The following is a 22,096-nucleotide window of genomic DNA, read 5'->3' as shown; positions in this document are numbered from 1 at the left end:
GCTGGCAGGAGGAGAAGTCACCGGGAGGCAGCGAATGTTTTTGGAGCCCGGAGTGCAGCGTCCCAGCCGGGGAACCTTGACGCTGGGCTTTGGACTGGCAGCGGAGGAACTGACCGCGGCTTCTGAGACAGCGCAAGCACGGGATGCGGGCCTGACCCTCGGGGGCAATCTCTACCCAGCCAGCGCACACAGGCGACGCACCCCTCGGAATCTCAGATAAAACAGTCATCCCAAGCAAGATAAGTAACTTTGTCTATATTCCGGGGTGCTACTCTCTCCTGTTTTTCTGAACCCTCCCCTCCCCTTCCCAGGCGGCTTCATTAACATTGGAATTTCCTGAGCCAGAGGGAGAACTGCTCTGCAGTTTTTCTTTTCCTTTTTTTTTTTTTTTGGTCTTTTCCTAACCCATTCTTCTGGCCTGAGAGAAGCAACCACAAAAAACCCAGGGACAAAAAATCCTTCCCTAATTGGACTAAAAACACAGAACCAGCTCCAGCCAAGCATATGTGACCCACAGTCTCGGGCTTTCATCCCTACAGGGAACAAGGTGGCTATTATAATGCAAAAGCATTTCTGATAGGCATCTGACTGCATTTCTTTTAGCGGATTTAATGGAAAGACAAGTTTCCCAGGTCTGATATCTCTGCGTATTCAACAAGCCCTCACTGACCCACAACAGGGAACTGAGGGCTGAAGGTCCCCCCAGACCACCTAGTCTCCTGCCTTAGGGGTCTAAGGAGGGTGAAACCAACCAACCTGTAGAGGTACTTGCATTGGGGGCCTAAGGTACAGCTGCAGAGCCCACCCACCAAGGTGCTTTAGGCATAGAGACACACCTACCTCACTGACACTTGGGGGAAGCCTGTCAGCATAATGCCCCCCCCCCGGAGTGTGAACCCCAGCTGCTACTAGAATCTGGTGCACACAACTATCACCACTACGTCTCAAGGTGGATAGGTGACAGTGTGCATCACACACTTGATGACCCAAAATCAGATTCTACTCAAGAATAGTGAATGGACTCAGGCATATATATCTGGTAACAGCCCAAACCAGCTGGTAATAGGTCATAAGTAAGTCAAGGGCTACTACAATCAAGACAGTGCAATCTAGTAGCCCACCTACGTATACTGAAAGAAAACAAAACAAGATAAGACTCAGTGAGCAAATATAGAATAAATCACTACAATATCTTAGTGATGGCTCGGAGACAGCAGTCGATATCAAACCACATAAAGAAGCAGACCATGATTGCTTCTACAACCCCCCAAACTAAAGAATCAAAATCTTTCCCAAATGAAGATACTATCCTGGAATTACCAGATACAGAATATAAAAAACTAATTTACAGAAAGCTTCAAGACATCAGGGATGACCTCAGAAATGAAATAAGGCAATCTCCAGAAAAAGCCAAGGAACACACTGATAAAGCAGTTGAAGAACTAAAAAAGATTATTGAAGAACATAGAGGAAAAATTAATAAGTTGCAAGAATCCATAAAGAGACAGCATTCAGAAATCCAGAAGATTAACAATAAAATTACAGAATTAGACAACACAATAGGAAGTCAGAGAAGCAGACTCGAGCAGTTAGAATGCAGAGTGGGAAATCTGGAGGACCAGGGAATTAACACCAATATAGCTGAAAAAAAATCAGATAAAAGAATTAAAAAAAATGAAGAAACCCTAAGAATCATGTGGGACTCTATCAAGAAGGATAATTTGCATGTGATTGGAGTCCCAGAACAGGGAGGGAGAACAGAAAACACAGAGAGAATAGTTGAAGATCTGCTGACAGAAAACTTCCCTGACATCATGAAAGATGAAAGGATATCTATCCAAGATGCTCGTCGGACCCCATTTAAGATTGATCCAAAAAGAAAAGCAGCAAGACATATTATCACAAAACTTGCCAAAAACAAAGATAAAGAGAAAATTTTAAAAGCACCCAGGAATAAAAGAAAGGTCTCCTTCAAGGGAGAATCAATAAGAATAAGTTCAGACTACTCAGCAGAAACCATGCAGGCAAGAAGGCAATGGGATGACATATATAGAGCACTGAAGGAGAAAAACAGCCAGCCAAGTATCATATACCCAGCAAAACTCTCTCTGAAATATGAAGGAGAAATTAAGATATTTACAGATAAACACAAGTTTAGAGAATTTGCAAAAACCAAACCAAAGCTACAAGAATTACTAAAGGAAATTGTTTGGTCAGAAAACTAATAATAATATCAGATACCAGCACAACACAAGGTCACAAAACAGAACATCCTGATATCAACTCAAATAGGGAAATCACAAAAATAAATTAAGATTAATTAAAAAAATGCTCATAACAGGGAATCATTGAAGTCAATATGTAAAAGATCACAATAATCAAAAAGAGGGACTAAATACAGGAGGCATAGAACTGCCATATGGAGAGTGATATAAGGCAATATAGAACAATACAAGTTAGGTTTTTACTTAGAAAAATAGGGGTAAATATTAAGGTAACCATAAAGAGGTATAACAACTCCATAACTCAAGATAAAAGCCAAGAAAAATGTAACGACTCAACAAACATAAAGTCAAACACTAAGAAAATGAGGATCTCACAATTTACTAAGAAAAACGTCTCAGCACAAAAAAGTAAGTGGAAAAATGAAATTATCAACAACACACATAAAAAGGCATCAAAATGACAACACTAAACACTTATTTATCTATAATTACGCTGAACGTAAATGGACTAAATGCACCAATAAAGAGACAGAGAGTCTCGGACTGGATAAAGAAACACGATCCGTCTATATGCTGCCTACAAGAGACACACCTTAGACTTAGAGACACAAACAAACTAAAACTCAAAGGATGGAAAAAAATATATCAAGCAAACAATAAGCAAAAAAGAAGAGGAGTAGCAATATTAATTTCTGACAAAATAGACTTTAGACTTAAATCCACCACAAAGGATAAAGAAGGACACTACATAATGATAAAAGGGACAATTGATCAGGAAGACATAACCATATTAAATATTTATGCACCCAATGACAGGGCTACAAGATACATAAATCAAATTTTAACAGAATTGAAAAGTGAGATAGACACCTCCACAATTATAGTAGGAGACTTCAACACACCACTTACGGAGAAGGACAGGACATCCAGTAAGAAGCTCAATAGAGACACGGAAAACCTAATTGCAACAATCAACCAACTTGACCTCATTGACTTATACAGAACTCTCCACCCAACTGCTGCAAAGTATACATTTTTCTCTAGCGCACATGGAACATTCTCTAGAATACACCACATATTAGGTCATAAAACAAACCTTTCCAGAATCCAAAACATCGAAATATTACCAAGCATCTTCTCAGACCACAAGGCAGTAAAACTAGAAATCAAGAACAGAAAAACTAGGGAAAAGAAATCAAAAACTTGGAAAATGAACAATACCCTCCTGAAAAAAGACTGGGTTATAGAAGACATCAAGGAGGGAATAAGGAAATTCATAGAACGCAACGAGAATGAAAATACTTCCTATCAAAACCTCTGGGACACAGCAAAAGCAGTGATCAGAGGCCAATTTATATCGATAAATGCACACACACAAAAAGAAGAAAGAGCCAAAATCAGAGAACTGTCCCTAAAACTTGAACAAATAGAAAGTGAGCAACAAAAGAATCCATCAGGCACCAGAAGAAAACAAATAATAAAAATGAGAGCTGAACTAAATGAATTAGAGAACAGAAAAACAATTGAAAGAATTAACAAAGCCAAAACCTGGTTCTTTGAAAAAATTAACAAAATTGATAAACCATTGGCTAGACTGACTAAAGAAATACAGGAAAGGAAACAACCCGAATGAGAAACAAGAAGGGACACATAACAACAGACCCAACTGAAATTAAAAGAATCGTATCAGATTATTACGAAAAATTGTGTCTCTAACAAATTTGCAAACCTAGAAGAAATGGATGAATTCCTGGAAAAACACTACCTACCTAAACTACACATTCAGAAGTAGAACAACTAAATAGACCCATAACAAAAAAAGAGATTGAAACGGTAATCAAAAAACTCCCAACAAAAAAAGCCCTGGCCCGGACGGCTTCACTGCAGAGTTCTACCAAACTTTCAGAGAAGAGTTAACACCACTACTACTAAAGGTATTTCAAAGCATAGAAAATGATGGAATACTACCCAACTCATTCTATGAAGCCATCATCTCCCTGGTACCAAAACCAGGTAAAGACATTACAAAAAAAGAAAACTGCAGACCTATATCCCTCATGAACATAGATGCAAAAATCCTCAACAAAATTCTAGCCAATAGAAGTCAATGACATATCAAAAAAATAATTCACCACGATCAAGTGGGATTTATACCAGGTAAAAAGCATTAATGTAATCCACCACATAAATGAAACAAAAGACAAAAACCACATGATCTTATCAATTGATGCAGAAAAGGCATTTGACAAAGTCCAACACCCATTTATGATAAAAACTCTCACCAAAATAGGAATTGAAGGAAAATTCTTCAACATAATAAAGGGGATCTATGCAAAGCCAACAGCCAACATCACTCTAAATGGAGAGAACCTGAAAGCATTTCCCTTGAGAACGGGAACAAGACAAGGATGCCCTTTATCACTGCTCTTATTCAACATTGTGCTAGAGGTCCTAGCCAGAGCAATTAGGCTAGACAAAGGAATAAAAGGCATCCGGATTGGCAAGGAGGAAGTAAAATTATCTCTATTTGCAGATGCATGATCTTATACACAGAAAACCCTAAGGAATCCTCCAGAAAACTACTGAAACTAATAGAAGAGTTTGGCAGAGTCTCAGGTTATAAGGTAAACATACAAAAATCACTTGGATTCCTCTACATCAACAAAAAGAACATCGAAGAGGAAATACCATTCACAGTAGCCCCCAAGAAGATAAAATACTTAGGAATAAATCTTACCAAGGATGTAAAAGACCTATACAAAGAAAACTACAAAGCACTACTACAAGAAATTCAAAAGGACATACTTAAGTGGAAAAACATACCTTGCTCATGGATAGGAAGACTTAACATAATAAAAATGTCTATTCCACCAAAAGCCACCTATACATACAATGTACTTCCGATCCAAATTCCAATGTCATTTTTTAAAGTAATAGAGAAACAAATCACCAACTTCATATGGAAGGGAAAGAAGCCTCGGATAAGCAAAGCATTACTGAAAAAGAAGAAGAAAGTCGGAGGCCTCACTCTACCTGATTTCAGAACCTATTATACAGCCACAGTAGTCAAAACAGCCTGGTATTGGTACAACAACAGGCACATAGACCAGTGGAACAGAATTGAGAACCCAGATATAAATCCATCCACATATGAGCAGCTGATATTTGACAAAGGCCCAGTGTCAGTTAATTGGGGAAAAGATAGTCTTTTTAACAAATGGTGCTGGCATAACTGGATATCCATTTGCAAAAAAATGAAACAGGACCCATACTTCACACCATGCACAAAAACTAACTCCAAGTGGATCAAAGACCTAAACATAAAGACTAAAACTTTAAAGATCATGGAAGAAAAAATGGGGACAACGTTAGGAGCCCTGATACAAGGCATAAGCAGAATACAAAACATTACCAAAAATGATGAAGAGAAACCCGATAACTGGGAGCTCCTAAAAATCAAACACCTATGCTCATCTAAAGACTTCACCAAAAGAGTAAAAAGACCACCTACAGATTGGGAAAGAAGTTTCAGCTATGACATCTCCGACCAGCGCCTGATCTCTAAAATCTGTATGATTCTGTCAAAACTCAACCACAAAAAGACAACAACCCAATCAAGAGGTGGGCAAAGGATATGAACACGCACTTCACTAAAGAAGATATTCAGGCAGCTGACAGATACACGAGAAAATGCTCTCGATCATCAGCCATTAGAGAAATGCAAATTAAAACTACGATGAGATTTCATCTCACTCCAAGAAGGCTGGCATTAATCCAAAAAACACAAAATAATAAATGTTGGAGAGGCTGCGGAGAGATTGGAACTCTTATACACTGCTGGTGGGAATGTAAAATGGTACAACCACTTTGGAAATCTATCTGGCGTTATCTTAAACAGTTAGAAATAGAACTACCATACAACCCAGAAATCCCACTCCTCGGAACATACCCTAGAGAAATAAGAGCCTTCACACAAACAGATATATGCACACCCATGTTTATTGCAGCTCTGTTTACAATAGCTAAAAGCTGGAAGCAACCAAGGTGTCCATCAACAGATGAATGGGTAAATAAATTGTGGTATATTCACACAATGGAATACTACGCATCGATAAAGAACAGTGACGAATCTGTGAAACATTTCATAACATGGAGGAACCTGGAAGGCATTATGCTGAGCGAAATGAGTCAGAGGCAAAAGGACAAATATTGTATAAGACCCCTATTATAAGATCTTGAGAAATAGTATAAACTGAGAAGAACACATACTTTTGTGGTTACGAGGTGGGGAGGGAGGGAGGGTGGGAGAGGGTTTTTTACTGATTAGTTAGTAGATAAGAACTACTTTAGGTGAAGGGAAGGACAATACTCAATACATGGAAGGTCAGCTCAACTGGACTGGACCAAAAGCAAAGAAGTTTCCGGGATAAACCGAATGCTTCAAAGGTCAGTGGAGCAAGGGCGGGGGTTTGGGAACCATGGTTTAAGGGGACTTCTAAGTCAATTGGCCAAAAATTCTATTATGAAAACATTCTGCATCCCACTTTGAAATGTGGCGTCTGGGGTCTTAAATGCTAACAAGCAGCCATCTAAGATGTATTAATTGGTCTCAACCCACCTGGAGCAAAGGAGAATGAAGAACACCAAGGTCACACAATAACTATGAGCCCAAGAGACAGAAAGGGCCACATGAACCAGAGACTTACGTCATCCTGAGACCAGAAGAACTACTTGGTGCCCGGCCACAACCAATGACTACCCTGACAGGGAGCACAACAGAGAACCCCTGAGGGAGCAGGAGATCAGTGAGATGCAGAACCCAAATACTCACAAAAAGACCATACTTAATGGTCTGACTGAGACTAGAGGAATCCCGGCAGTCATGGTCCCCAAACCTTCTGTTGGCCCAGGACAGGAACCATCCCCGAAGGCAACTCATCAGACATGGAAGGGACTGGACAGTGGGTAGGAGAGAAATGCTGATGAAGAGTGAGCTATTTGTATCAGGTGGACACTTGAGACTGCTTTGGCATCTCCTGTCTGGAGGGGGGATGGGAGGGTAGAGAGGGTTGGAAGCTGGCAAAATTGTCACGAAAGGAGAGACTGGAAGGGCTGACTCATTTGGGGGAGAGCAGGTGGGAGTATGGAGTAAGGTGTATATAAACTTATATGTGACAGACTGACTTGATTTGTAAACATTCACTTGAAGCTCAATAAAAATTAAAAAAAAATTACTTCAGTTGCAAACCCCACTAAGAATTTAAGGAATAAATAAAACTAATCTCACACAAACTCTACCCAAGTAAGAAAGAAGGACAACACATGCCAAAGTTTCTCTAATTGATAAGAGTGGCTCACTGTGCCTAAAGTGTGAACTGTACATACTGCCTGTAAACTGACTGCTGAACAATTGTTTTGTTTCTGAGATATGGAAATTTTGGTATGTGCTAGGCAAACGGTGCCTATGTGACCAGCTTCCAATAAAAATCTATGAGTCTCTAATGAGCCCTTCTTGTAGTAAACATTTCACATATGTTGTCACAATTCATTGATAAAGAGAAAAATAAAATGTGCCCTGTGTGAGAGGACAGTTGGAATCTTGTGCCTGGTTTCCTCTGTACTTCACTCCATGCACCTTTTCCCTTTGCTGATTTTGCTTTGCATTCTTTCTCTGTAATAAATATTAGCCATGAGTACAACTGTATGCTGAGTCCTAGTGAATCACCAAACGTGGAGTTACCCTTAGGGACTTCCAACAGAGCTACTGTGATCCAAGGCCAATTCCTAGAGAGTCAGGCTTAAAAATAAAACCTGGCTCATCCCTGGGGGCCTGTAAGTCTGTGCATATACTCTAGACTGTGTCCCCTGAGCAGTGACCGGGGAGAACCTCTGAGCTATTCGTCTCTACTGAATGTGGAACAAAATTGTAAACTCCCTGAACTGTGAAAACACTCTCCAAACCACACACACATCTAGTGGCAAAAGATGAAAATGTAATGGGCTAGGATAGCTTAAGTACAACATTTGATCATTAAGTGGTTTACATAAACACAGAGGCAACCCCTAGGAAACCAGGCAAAAGATATAAACAAGGAAAGAAATCTCAACAGTGACATCAGAGGCTTCATATTGTCAGGAAAAGACTTTATGAAATTGATCCAGGTAAGTCACTAAAGAAACAGACAAACAAACAACAACAATTTCTGATAGCAAATAATCAGAATCCAGGCTGGCTACAATATATCATCTAAAATATTAAGTTTGTTTTTGTTTTTTTTTAATGAGACATGCAAAAAAAAAAAAAAAACACAGAAAAATGTGACTATTGCACCAGGGTGGGGGAGGGTGCAGAATAAGACAATAGAAACTGCCTTAGAGGGAGTCCAAAATTTGGACTTAGAAAATAAAGATTACAAAGTAGTTATTACAAATATGTTCAAAGAACTGAAGGAAAACATGTTGAAGGAATTAAAGGAAAGTATAACACCAATGACTCATCAAATAGAGAATATCAATAAAGAAGGCAAAACTGAAAAAAAAAATAGATATCCTGAATGGCCCTATATCTATTTTAAAAAATTGAATTTGTAATTGAAAATCTTCCCACAAAGAGAACTCCAGGCTCAGATGACTTCAATACTGAATTATATGAAACATTTAAGGAAGAAATAATACCAATTCTATACAAACTCTTCCTGAAAATAGAAGAGAATACTTCCCAACTCGTTCTATAAGGCCAGCATTACCCTGATATCAAAACCAGACAAAGATATTATTAGAAAACTACAGACTAAAATCCCTGATAAAGATGTAAAAATTCTTAATAAAATATTAGCAAATCCAATCTAGTAACATATAAAAAGGATAATACATCATGACCAAGTTGGTTTGGGATTGCTTGTCTGGTTCTCAATTCAAAAATCAATCAGTATAGTTCACCACATCAGCAGAATAAGAAAAAACTATATGATTATCTCAATAGATATAGAAAAAGCATCCACTCCTGGTAAAAACTCTCAGAAAACTGGGAATAAAGGAGAACTTCTTCAACCTGATAAAGGACTCTACAGAAAACCTACAGCTAACATACTTGAAAGAAAAAAAAAAAACTTAGTAGTGAAAAATTGGGAACAATGTCAACTCTCACTACTTCTATTCAACATTGTATTGGAGGTTCTAGAAAGTGCCAAAAGGTGCCCTTCTCTCCACAAAAATGTACACATAGTGGAAAGGAAGAGATAAAATTTCTTCTATTTCTAGGTGACATAATTGCCTACGTAGAAAAAAAAATTTTTTTAATCTACCAAAAAGCTACTAGAATAAGTGTTTTAAGCAAGGTCACAGTACATATACAAGGCCAGTATACAAAAATCAATTGTGTTTTTATATAATAGTAACAAAGAATTTTAACTTGACATTGAGAAAACAATACCACTTACAGTAGCATCAAAAAACACGGAATCTTAGGGAGAAATATAAAAAAAATGTGCAAGACTCGTATGCTGAAAACCACAAAATAAGTTGCACACATCAGTATACAGTATATGATGGCATGCATATCATTAAGGAAAGATTCAGTATTATGATATTTTTAAGATAAAATTTACTTTCAGTGAAATACGCAAGTATTAAGTGTACGTTTGTTGAGTTTTTACAAATGTATATACCAGTGTAACTCAAACCTTATCAAGATACAGAACATTATCATCACCCCACAAAGCTTCCTCCTGCACTTTCCCAGTCAATCCGGTCTCCGTGCCACCTCTCAGAGGTACCACTGCTTTGATTTCTGAGTTTAAAAATATGTATTTTTTCACTTTAGAGATCACATAAGTGCAATTTTTGGTGATTGAATGACTTGCTAAAGGTCCCTCAGATGCTAATTATACAATCAGGACATAAATCCTAGTTGTGTCCATTTTATGAGGCAAACATTATTTTTATCTAAAAGATGAGGTAACTGCAATTTTGGTGGTTGAGTGTCTTGCTCAAGGTTACTATGCTACCACCTGTTGAAGCCAGGTCTATATAGTTCTAAAGAATTATAATTGTTGTATTTTCAAATGATTTACCTTTCTCCTCACAAAGAGAATAATGAAGCTCACCCATCCAAAAACCAAGTCCTCACCTGCACCGCTGGCTTCCTGAGTTTCCAAGTGTTGCCAGGTGCCAAGCTGCTGTCCTCAAGGGTACTATGCTGGGAATTATGATAGCAAGCTGAACACCGGATGCACTGGTGGTGGTGGCATCGGCAATTGTAGCAGTTTGGCATCATATTTCTTTTTAGCAAGGCAGGACAGATTTCTCCAGAACAATAAATGCAAAGGTCATGGACTACAGCTCCCTGAACACTGCAGGAGTAAGAGCAGGTACTGCAGTAATCAAACTCACCACAGTGTAGTGGCTTATGACACATGGAGTGCTCTAGGCCTTTGCTTGCAAAGCATTCGAGGTAAGTGGGAGTTTCTAACTGAAGGGGTGACATGGAATGATATGATTGGTCTGTGGAACGACATGACTGGTCCAGGGGATGGTGTCTCAAGTCTCTGTAGCTGGAGCTCATTGGCTGGAAGTTTTGGTCTATAGTCTTTGGTCTCTGGGTAAAAGTCTTGTTGCTATGAATGGCTAAACCTGGCAAATGAGACGTGGATAAAGATTTGCTACTCTCTTCAAATAACTTTCTTCTGTCTGCAAAGGGCAAGAGGATGGCTTCCTCCCCTGTTTGGGTAGTCGAAGGCTTCAATTCCTTGCTGTTACCTGGGTTAGAAGGGCCATCCATGGCTAGTGCCACATGTGGCTGCAGGTTATGCTCTGGAGACCATCTCCAACGACCTCCATGGGTTCCATGGTGAGCGTTTGTTTTCTCAGAGTTTGAAGAGGATGGATCAGCTTTCCACCAGGTGTTTAAGCCCCCAAAGGACTGGTCAGACCTCTGGTCAGTGCTTATTTGTCCCTCCAAGTCTGTTCTAGATTCATGGCTCTCAGGGGCTTGACTAAGGCACTCTGAAGACCTAGCCCTGAGTATCACACTCTTGTTGAGGAGCTTGTCCCTGGGGCTAGGTGGTTCTTGATATGAAGATAGAAGAGATGAGTTAGAGTTAGGAAGTAGAGGACTTTCTGGAGGCTCCTCAGTTTCTTCTACTGGCTCCTTAGTGTCACACAGCTGTGAAAAGGGGCCCTTACTTTTCTGGAGCTGGGCCTTCCTTCTCTGAATTTCATTACGTAGATTGGTAGCAAAACGCTCACTCTTCCGCCGGTTTTGGGTAGAGCGGCCCCGGGTCCCTCCACTTCGCCTACTACCCATGTGGCCACACTCCTTGGGCTCAATGCCTACTTCTTCAATTGCCTCTGTGCCACTGGTTACTTTAGTGGTTGAAGAAAAGTCCCTGGATTGATGAACAGGGGGACCAGAGACAGACGGCTGTTGGCTTGTCAATTCATTACCTCCTCTGATTGGGTCCAGGAAACCTCTTTCTGGAGGGTGTCCATCAGCGTCTCCATGTGAAGAACTGCTTGGGCTCTGGTGTCCTAAACTCAAAGGCCTATCATCCATTGGCCTGTTTTTTTTCTCTTTGCTGAGCTGGTCCTGGGTTCCTCCTGCAGGGGGACATGGACTTTTCTTCCCTGTGTGCCTGCTATGCAAGGGGGACAGGGTCCACTGGTGCCCATCCTGCCCAGATGGGAGCTCCATCCCCTTGCTGCCCCTAGTATCAAGGTGCACGTGCTGCAGGTGGGATGCTAGCAGTTGTTCAGGAGCACTATGACGATGCTCTGTGGGCCCTGTGAGATGCGGAGGGTTGCTGACAGAAGTAGCCTTAGTTTGCTCTGTTGAAGACTTGTTGAGTGGGTTGTGATCTGTGCTGGAAGCCTTGTCACAGGATTTTGGGTAACCAGCAGCTTTGGCTGAGGTCTCCATCAGTAGATGTTCACAGCCCTGCTGGCTGAAGTCAGGAGGCTGGCTGAGTTCACAGTTCTGATGCCCCTCACTGGTCTCTTGGTCTTGTCTGCTGAGGCAGCAGAACCTGTTAGGGCTCCTTGGGGACAGCATGGCCTCTGAGCTGAGTTTCTCCTTCTGTTGCAAGGAGTCCACAGGCCCAGAAGCCCTGCGTTTCTCTCCATTGAGGAGTTGGGCTCTGGAGGCCTGAAGGCTATCTCGCCTCACTGGAGGTTGTGGTGGGCCCTTTGATGCTTTGGCAGGCCCTGAGTGGTAGCCATCCTGTGGGCAGAATGGCATCTGGGGGCTGGCGGTTAGGTGGCCCCCGTTACTGCGTCGGCCACCTCCTGAGGTCTCAGCCACATTAGGCCTGCCATTGGGGGCCTTACCTGGCCCTGGGCTTTGCATGATGCAGTCTGCAGAGGCTGGCTCATCTGGCCTGAGGGAAAGGGCACAGTCAGAGGCATTTGAGCTGGCTGAGAAGGAGCTGTAGGCTGAGTCACGCTGGTTGGGGTACATGTTCTGGTCAATGGGCAAGAGGTGGCCCTCATAGGTGGCTTGGCCTGGTTGCTCCAGGCTCTCCATGCTACCAATGGAGCTGCTTTTCTCAGTGCTGCAGTGCCGGGAGAGTGGACACCACTGCACACACACGTCACTGTAAAACACAGGGCACAGAGGTTAGCTAGCTAAATCACCAAGTCCCTTTCCCACCCTGGCCAGCCCTGCCATGGGAGAAGGCAGGACAATCCAGAGGAACTCATGACACGAATGAGAGGAAAGTAAGGCAAAAAGGAGGAAAGGAAAACTGGGGCCCCACAAGGATGTGGAAAAGGGATGGGGACCAGACGGCATATGGACGAGGGATGGGGAAACATCCCAAAGATTAAAAGTGTGAGAACTCCATGGGGGTTGTCTGTTTCCCTGTCATCAGCCAGTCTGGAATTGCTTCTGGGTTGTCCCTGTTGCTAGGGAGCCAGCATGCATCTCTCTGCCCAGACAATCACAGAATATCAGCATTAGAGAGGGGCCCTCAAGGACTGATTCAGTTTCAGACAGAGCATTTTATAAATTAGTGGTTCTCAAACTTTAGTGCACATCAGAATCACATGGAGGGCTTGTTAAGGCACAGGTTACTGACCCTCATCCCTAGAGTTTTGTCTGCATGGGGCCTGAAAAGTTGTACTTTTAACTAGTTCCCAGGTAATGTTGGCGCTGCTGGTCCAAAGACCATACTTTTTTTCAGAATCACTGGTGTAAAGCAAGCACAGCAAAGGGAAGCAATTTGGGGGAAGTGATTTTCTCAAGATTATCCAGCTAGCTAGTGGCACAGAGAGGACCAGAATTTAGGTGTTCTCTGTTCTTCTTTTCTTGATAATAGTAATCCTGACCCTTTACTGAAGACTTACAATGTGCCAGGCACTTTACAATGTCTCATTTCAAGCAGAAGGGGAAAGATTATTATCTTCACTTTACAACTGAGAAAATAAGAGCTTCTCTAATATAAAGTAAGCCAACAAGCTCACAAAGCTGCTAAAGAAGCAGAGCTGGGGTTTGAATCCAGGCCTCTGTGACTTCAATGTCTTAGCTCATCTGCTAATACCATCTGTTAAAGGGGAATAATAATAACATCCATATCAGAGGGTTGCTGTGTAGAAGAAATCAGATCATAAATATAAACCCTTATTACAGCCTGGGCACCTAGCAAAGGTTCAATACATGGTAGCTGCTGCTATCATGGTTGTTGTTGTCATTGTTATCAGCACAATCTCTGCTGCTATTATTGATACTCTAGTGGCCCCTGCCTACCCATGCCTCACTCATCCCCCACACCAAAGCCAAGCTGGGGAGACAAAGGAAGGGGCTAGGATAAGATGTTATCTTGAATTTTAAGTACCGTTTCCCACACACAAAAGCAAACTGAGCCAAACTATGCCAGTAACTCCCTATGGCTAAAACCCCAGAAGCTGCATGCTGATCTCATAAAGGCTGTAGTCAAGAAAGCCAGAGTTGAGCTATGGCAGAAGCCCATGAGGCCCTTGGGTCAGCCTCCCCTGCCTTTGCCCCTTAGCTATTCTGCTCAATTGGCCTCTGTGCTAGGAATTCATCAATTCCTTTTTGGCAAGGAGACCTGCTATTCACTCCACCACCCTTCCTGCCGAAAACAAAACAAAACAAAACAAAACACACCTCCTCACTCAAATAGGAGCCAAGCTCAGAATATGGTTCTTGCGTTCTACCAGAACAAAACTGCCTCTGCTATGAGTCCCTGGCTTCCGATGTCAAATAAAGTCATCAAGTGGGAGAAAAGTCAACCCTTAGCTTCCTTGAGCCTCCTCAACATAAATCCTTTCTTAGAGGGAAGACCTTGCTGTAGAAAGGAAAAGGCAGCTTTGGTGGCTCTCAGCTTGCTGAAAAATTTTTATACCTCTTCTGGGAAAATGTTTCAGCAACAACAGATAGCACAGTCACCACATCAAAGACCCTGAGTACAGTGATCCTCATTGCAGGGAAACCCTGTTATTTAAGGAGGTCTTTTTTTTTTTTTTTTTTCATTTTGAAGTCTTTGGCTCTGTGGCAGAGCTGATAAACAATGGATGAGATCATCAGTGAGTCAATGTATACAGAGATGAGGACTAGAACTGAGTGCTGGGGCCCTCCTGCATTAACAGATTAGGGAGGAAACAAAAAAAGAGACTGAGAAGGGGCAGCCAGCAAGGTAGGACAAAAAGCAGGAGAGCGTTGTGTCTTGCAAGGCAAGTGAATAAGTATTTCAAGTAAATATTTTCCAGAAGGAAAGGAACTGGCCCAAAGGCACAAAGAGAGTTAGCAGTAGACTAGGACTAGGACCCAGGTTCTCTAGACTCCCAGTTCATTTCCCATTATACTGCTGTAGGCTCTATAACATCCAACAAGAACTAGAGCAGAGGAGGAGGAGTCGCCTGATTGCCTACCTTCCATCCTATCTTGAAGGGAGGGCTCTAGACTCACCTTGTGTTGCAGCCTGAATGCCAGGACAAGCTGAAGGCTTCAGAAGGGAAATGCATGGTGGTGGCCGCTTCAGGGCATCCCTCCAGCAGCTTGGCCACGTGCCATGAGTGTGGCCTACTGACAGGGGCGTTCCTCCTACAGCGGGAAAGGGACAGGAAGTTAACTTGGGGAACCAGAGCTGAAATCACTTCCCAAGCAGCTTCCGCCCCACCCCTTCTTTCCCTCAAATGAAGTAGAACATCTTGCAAGGAGTTGGTGGGTGTGGGAATCTTAGTGGCCCTCCTCAGCTCCCAGTACTGAAATCTCCTTCACCCTGAGGGTGATCCCTGGGAATAAGAATGTCAGCTTCACAGGGATCTTTTGTTCGCTGATGTATCCCAAGCACATACAACAGTGCCAGACATGTCCAAGCCTGTTGCCATCTAGTCAATTCCAATTCATATAGTAGATACTTAATATTTGTAGGATAAATGAGTGCAGTGCTGCTGTCCAATGAACAGTAAGCCTACCTTCACTTCCCTTTGATGAAAAAATATTCAATATGGCCAATCTTCCTATTTTTCTGAGAAAGGAACAGCCAAGTGATTAAGAAGTTCAAGTAAGTCAAACTGGGCTGGGAATTCTCCAATTTTCACTAATTCATTCAGTAAGCATAAGTGTGCTTACTGTGTGCCATCTGTGTTTAGCTCTGATACTACAGGGATTAATCAAACACAGTCTTTGCCCTTGAGAGCTTACAGCTCAGTGGGGGAGACAGAGCAAATTCAAACACAGTGTGGTAAAGGCATTGAGAGAGTGAAGGGTATGGCAGGCACTGAAATGAGACACCTGAGTTTGTAGGCAAAGTGGTATCAAACCAAAAAACCCATTGCCATGGAGTCAATTTCAACTCACAGCGACCCTATAAGGCAGAGTAGAACTGCCCCATAGGGTTTCCAAGGAGTAGCTGGTGGATTTGAACTGACAACTTTTGGTTAGCAGCCAAGCTTTTAACCACTGCACCACTGGGGGAGGCCCAAATCCTGTGAGAGAAAATAGAACAAAGAGGTGAAGGACACAGTGCTAGGCTGAGAGAGGGAACTGGCTGCTCAGTAGGCCAGGTGTAAACAAAGGGAAAACAGGTCTGAGGCCACAGCGCTGAAGGCAGCCACAGGGTCTGCCTGATGCTGGAGGTTGCAGCCACAACTCTTGTTCTGTTTTAGACAGGATCCATCCCTCCCCCCTGGCATACTTCACTTTAACAGGTGCCACCTTTGCAAGTGAGGAAGAATGGTAGGGGGTAGAATGCACATGAGGCATGGGAAGTGTAGAAGATAAAGCTATGATTGATGAAAGACAGAATGAGGGAGTAAGGGGGTTGAGGGGAAACAGAGAGGGTGGAGAGGGCCAAATAGATAATAGAGATAAGAGGGAGAGATGAAAGAAGGAAGAACAAATGGCAGAAAGGGAGAAAACTCAGAGAAGGATTATAGAGAAATTCAGTAGAGAGAAATGGATGACAGAAAGAGATGAATGAGACAGTAAGAGAAATGATAAATAAGTAAATGACAGAGAGATAAACAGATGATGGATTATTTATTAATTTATTCACTCATTTAGTGTGCCAGGATCCATACTAGACACTGAGGGCACAGAGTTGAATAAGATAAGCCCCGTTTTCAATAAGCTTGCTATATACTGAGATAAATTAGCTAATTATCAGTAGTAGTGGACAAAATCAAGCTGGATGATTCAATCCTAGGTGGAAATGCCCCCCACCCCCCACCCCCTGGCAGAAAGACTGAAGGCTCCAGCAGTGCAAGCTCTCCAGGGATGAGGCCTAAAATAGAAATCCTGAGGAGAAATGGACTTTCTGGGAAAAACATGGATTGAATGGTAACAGACCAGACACAAGGAGGTACAAGAGGAAGGGGCAAGAGAAGCTGTTCACCAAAGGTCAGAAACCAGAGCCACAGGTCAGGAGCAGTGGCTAAGATTTAAGGAAGAGGGAATCTAGGTGAAGACACCACTTGGCAATCACATTGTTCTAATATGGATCTCAGAGTGCCCAGAGTGCCATCCCACAGAATGGCTCCTCTCCTCCTTACATCCAAAATACTGCATCAGCCTACCAGCCAGTTTCCCCTTATTCCATCTCCAATTACTGCTTTTAGATCATACCACCTCAAACATCAAATGACTTGGGGCACTTTCCTATTCAAGAACATCAGCTGGCTCCTGTTTCTTATCCTGCATCAAATGTAAACTGGGTCAGGCATTCAAAGACCTCTATAAACTAACTTTACCTGCCTAGTCCAATCTCTCATGTCTCTGCTCCAACCAAACCCTGCAACCAGCTCTGTCCCTTTCTGACTCTGTGACTTTGTTTGTGCTGTTGGTTTTCCAGTGGCATTTAGCACAAGCTTTGTAGTTGGACTGCCTTGGTTTGAATCTAAGCTCCACCATTTATTAGCTATTGTTTTGGACAGGTGACTTCACTTCTCAGAGCCCCCGTTTCCATAGCAATAAAATGGGGGTAATCATATCTACCCAATGGGGTTGTTGTGAGAATCAAATGTGATAATGCATGTCAATTGCTTAGAACGGGGTCTGGCAAGTCCTAGACCAATTTTAAGTAATACTATGACTGCTACCTCTGCCAAGAATGCCCCCCTTTTGTTTTGTTAATCTAAATCGTACATGTTCTTCAAGGTATTACTCAAGTACCATCTCCAGGGAGCTTGTCCTGAGTAATCCAGCCCTCACGATTTAGCCTATAATATGGTGTTTTATATCGATCATCATCATCTCATGTATGTTAATCTCATCCCACCAACTATACCAAGCCAGTAGGCAATGAGACGAAAAGGGGTGAAACAGATCTAGGTTTATATCCTAGCTCTACCACTTTAGGTATGTGATTCTATGCAAGTCATGCAACCTGTCTGAGCCTCAGTTTTCTTATCTGAAAAAGGAAACAATAATCCTTAACTGGTTAGGTTATTGTTCAGATTAGAGATAATATTCTGAAAGCATCCAGCACAGAGCCTGATTAATAGCATGTGGTCAATAAATGGTAGGTACTACAGTAATGGTTATTATCTCAGACTTGTCCTTGATAGTTTAAGTGTTTCCCCACCAGGCTTACCCAGATCTGTCCGCCCACTGTCAAGGATCTGCCACACCACTCCCTTGGCACACTTTGAAAGGCAGCCTGCAAAGCTTTCTACTCTCTTTAGGGTTTTTCCAGGAGTAGAAAACAGTCCCAAAGAAGACAGAAGATAGGGCAGTAGGGAGTCTGGGAACACTGGAAGAAAATCAAAGGAAAATCCAAGCTGTGGAACCAGGGGCCAGAGCTGGAGCCTTTTAGCCCTAGTTTGGGAAAGGAGAGAAAACTGTCAATAGGGCCTAATATTTGGTCTATTACTATTCCTGAACAGCCCTAGACTTGGAGTCAGTACACACTTACTTTCTAATCCTACCTGTGTGACCTTGGACAAGTCAGGTCTCTTCTCTGAGTTGCAGTTCCTCCATTTGTAAAATGGGGAAGATGACCATTCTTTTCTCACAAGTTGTGATCTGGATTAAATGCAGTCCCTATGTGTGAAATCACTCAGCATAACACCTGACATGTAGGTATTCTATAAAATTTAAAAAATGACAACAGGGACTATTTATTGAACACTTACGATGTTCCAGGCACTAAGCATTTTTTTTCTAACTTCAGAATTTTTATTATTTTTTAGGCTTAGCAACTAAGAACTTTTTATGCATTAGCTGATTTAATTCTCACTCCAACCCTATGTACTAAGATCTATTACTGTCTCCACTTTACAGATGAGGAAATATAGGCACAGAAAGCTTAAGTGATTTGCCAAGAGAACACAGATGGTAGCCAGCAGAACTGGGACCAAGATCCAGATCCTCCAGGCCTTTGTAGGGTACCACACAGCCACCTCCCCAAAGAGGGGTCTGTCTCTAACAGCTTGTATATGTGAGGCTTCCCATAGCCATTCCCTCAAGAAGCAGCCAGGAAAAAAAGGTCTCAGTAGTTTTAGAGTTTAAACCAGCCCCTCCTTAGGCAGTGGGAAGGGGAATGAGGAGAAATAAACAGAGAGGTAAGAAAATGCCAACCTCCAAATCATGCAGCTCAAGGCCTAGCTGTGAAAGCAATGCCCCTGGTGCCTGCCCTTTCTACTAAGACTGGCTTGGATACTATCATTGAACATAACCCCATTATCCATTGCCCCAAAATGCATTTTTAAGAAGCAAAAATAAAGGGAAGTTGAAGAAAGAAAGCAGGAAAGGTGGAGGGGCAGCAACCATGGCAGCCATGGCTACTGGTTGTACCTACCATGAAAGTTACCCAGGGTGGAGAGATGGCTTAGGAGAGAGCTGGTTGTCCTGCCAGCTCAGACTCTCATCCGACAACACCTCCAGCCAGCCCCCAGGGCTTCCTTCTGCAGGCTGGTTCCTACTTTAGTTGGGGCCCCTCTGCCCTCCAGTTAAGGCCTCCTGAGGCAAGGGGCCAGCAGCTCAAGATCCTGAGTGTGATCCAATATACTCAGGGACAGTCAGGCCCCAGTTTCAAAAACAGAGTGGAGTAGCATTGAAGGAAAGGTACGACCATCAGCATGGTTGGGCCTAGATGTGGCCACAGTCTTGGGCAATGCGAAGAGCTGGATAGGAGTAAAGACGCTGCTCCAGGAACCAGTGAGCACCCAGGTGGCAAAGGGAAGGATGAAAGTCAGTTCCAGCAGCATAAACAGCCTCCTGTTCTCTGCTCCAACCTCCTCTGAGCCCTGGAACGCCCCCTTCTACAGCTCAGTGGCCAATAAGGAGGCTGGGACCCCAGCCACTGCTAGAACTCAGGAAAGGAGCAAGGAAATGATGTTTGGGAAAGATAAAGCCAGTGTCTAAAAAGAATTTTTAAAAATATACATAAGTGAGAGAGAAAAATACCCCAGACACATACACTTAAAAGAATTCCTGTGCTTCCTGGACTGAACTGATCCCACCCAGGCATCTCCGGAGGTCCTCTGGGCCCAGGAAAGGGAAAGCCCAGATTAGCCAGGCCTGTCAGCCTCCAGGTCTAGGGAAGTAGCACTACACCTGACTTTACTGGGAGCAAGTGACCTAGAGATTTTTCAACGTATAGGGTCCCTTTGAGATGCAAAGTCTCACAAAACACTCTTGGCCATTTTTACAGGGTCTGGACTTCCTATGGGCACCTAAGCAGACCCAAAGAAAACTGTTTCACACCAGAGACTTCAACTTCAGAAAAGCTGTTCTTTAGCAATGCTGGATTAGTAGTGCTTGGAGTCAGGGTCCCTGGCTCTGACGTGAATTCACTCTGACCCCTGGCAACTCACTCCCCCGCTCTGGGCTTCTGTTTCCTCCTCTGGAAAATAAAACATTGGACCCAGTCATCACAAATAACCTTTCCAGCTATAGCACTGCATGATGTAATCGTCCTAGGCCCCAGCCTGGGGCTTAAAAAGATGTCCTTACCGACCTGTGCAATAGCCAGAACCCATAGCAGCCCCCCATAAGTTTGTCGTACCCTTGAGCTCAGGCTCAGGCATCAGAATTTAATTTCTCTTGGGGATTTAGAGCTAGAGCTTTCCCTCTTTGTAATATTCCTGATTCTTACTCCAGTTTCCCTTGGCCTCTGGCCCCAGTTCCAGCAATTTCTGGCCCGAGTGCGTGCGTGTGAGGAGGAGGGTGCTTACACAAGCTCCCTGAGGACAAGAAGTATGCTAGGCCCCATTATCTCTCTTCTCTCTGTAACTCATAGGGAAGTCTGGATGACTTTTGTCTATTCCATAAAAGGCAGGTGCCATCGAAGCAAGTCCATGGGTCCTTCTTTGGTAATTAAAAATACTGTATCGGGGGAGTTTAGGAGTTTTGGGAACATATAGACCCGGCTTTGAATCTTAGCTCTACTATTCACTAGTTGTTTTGCCTTGGGCAAGTCACACAGCCTCAATTTCCTCATCTATAAAGCATGCTTGGCGCATGGCAGGTGCTCAATAAGTGGTGTCTATTATTAATAATAAAAAAAAATTATGATTAATATTATTCTCTACCAAAAATAATAATGGGTAAGGCACCACACACACACACACACACACAAAACTCGTTGTCACTGAGTTGATTCTGACTCATAGTGACCCTATAGGACAGAGTAGAACTGCTCCACAGGATTTCCGAGGAGTGGATGGTGGATTCGAACTGCCAACCTCAGTAGCAAGAAAAATGATTTCTTCAACCCAAATGAAGATGGAAGAGAAGGTGTTAGCTAAGAGAAGGCTCAAAAGTCAGATCCAGTACTCTAAAAAAGTTCTTTTCAAACTTTAGTAGGCATACTAATCCCCTGGGGATCTTGTTAAAATGCAGATTCAGATTCAGTATGTCTGAGGTGGGGTCCAGATTCTATAATTCTAACAAACTCCAGAGTGATGCAATGCTGCTGGTATAATAACCACACTTTGAGTAGCAATACACTAGGGAATAACCCCTTTCAGCTTCTGGTCTGAAAAAGTATCAGGAAAAACATTTTATTCTCACGTCATTACTCACACCTGGTGTCTTAGGCTGGGTTATTCTCTAGAGAAGCAAAAGCAGTGAAATACACACACACACACGCACAGATTTATCTCAAGGAAAAGGCTCACACGGTTATAGAGACTGGCAAGTTCCAAGTCTGTGGGGCAGGCATCAGGCTGGAGGTGTCTCCTAACTAACGTAGCTTCTTCTGACTGACGAACCCAAGACTGGCAGATCAGACAGCAGGCCACTGGCTCACAGGCTGTGGAGATCAATGAATCCCCAAATCGGCAGGCAATAGGGCAGGCTGCTGGCTCAAGTCCCAAAAACTGGAGGTCAGTGATAATGAGCCAGATTCAGGATCCAAAGCACGCCAGTGAGCTTTGCCAGAACGTCCATATGTATATTGCATGCAGGCCAC

At 42.8% G+C, this 22,096-nt stretch overlaps 1 protein-coding gene across 3 annotated transcripts in view; it reads right to left on the bottom strand.

Moving 5' to 3' along the window:
- Positions 1-22,096, bottom strand: part of SHROOM4 (shroom family member 4) — a 435,335-nt gene that overhangs the window by 73,953 nt on the left and 339,286 nt on the right. For 2 of the 3 annotated variants that reach the window (XM_049871854.1, XM_049871856.1), the window contains exons 3-4: positions 15,148-15,282; positions 10,354-12,814 (exon numbers count right to left, since the gene is read on the bottom strand). In XM_049871854.1, coding sequence (XP_049727811.1) covers positions 10,354-12,814; positions 15,148-15,282 — 2,596 coding nt within the window. Of the gene's footprint in view, positions 1-10,353; positions 12,815-15,147; positions 15,283-19,480; positions 20,036-22,096 lie in introns of those variants that run through there. The other variant, XM_049871855.1, reaches the window with a different exon arrangement.

Source organism: Elephas maximus, chromosome X (genome assembly GCF_024166365.1).
Source record: "Elephas maximus indicus isolate mEleMax1 chromosome X, mEleMax1 primary haplotype, whole genome shotgun sequence".
Taxonomy (NCBI): Eukaryota; Metazoa; Chordata; class Mammalia; order Proboscidea; family Elephantidae; genus Elephas; species Elephas maximus.
Note: the sequence above shows the minus strand (reverse complement) of the source record. Positions and strands in the feature narration are given on the sequence as shown.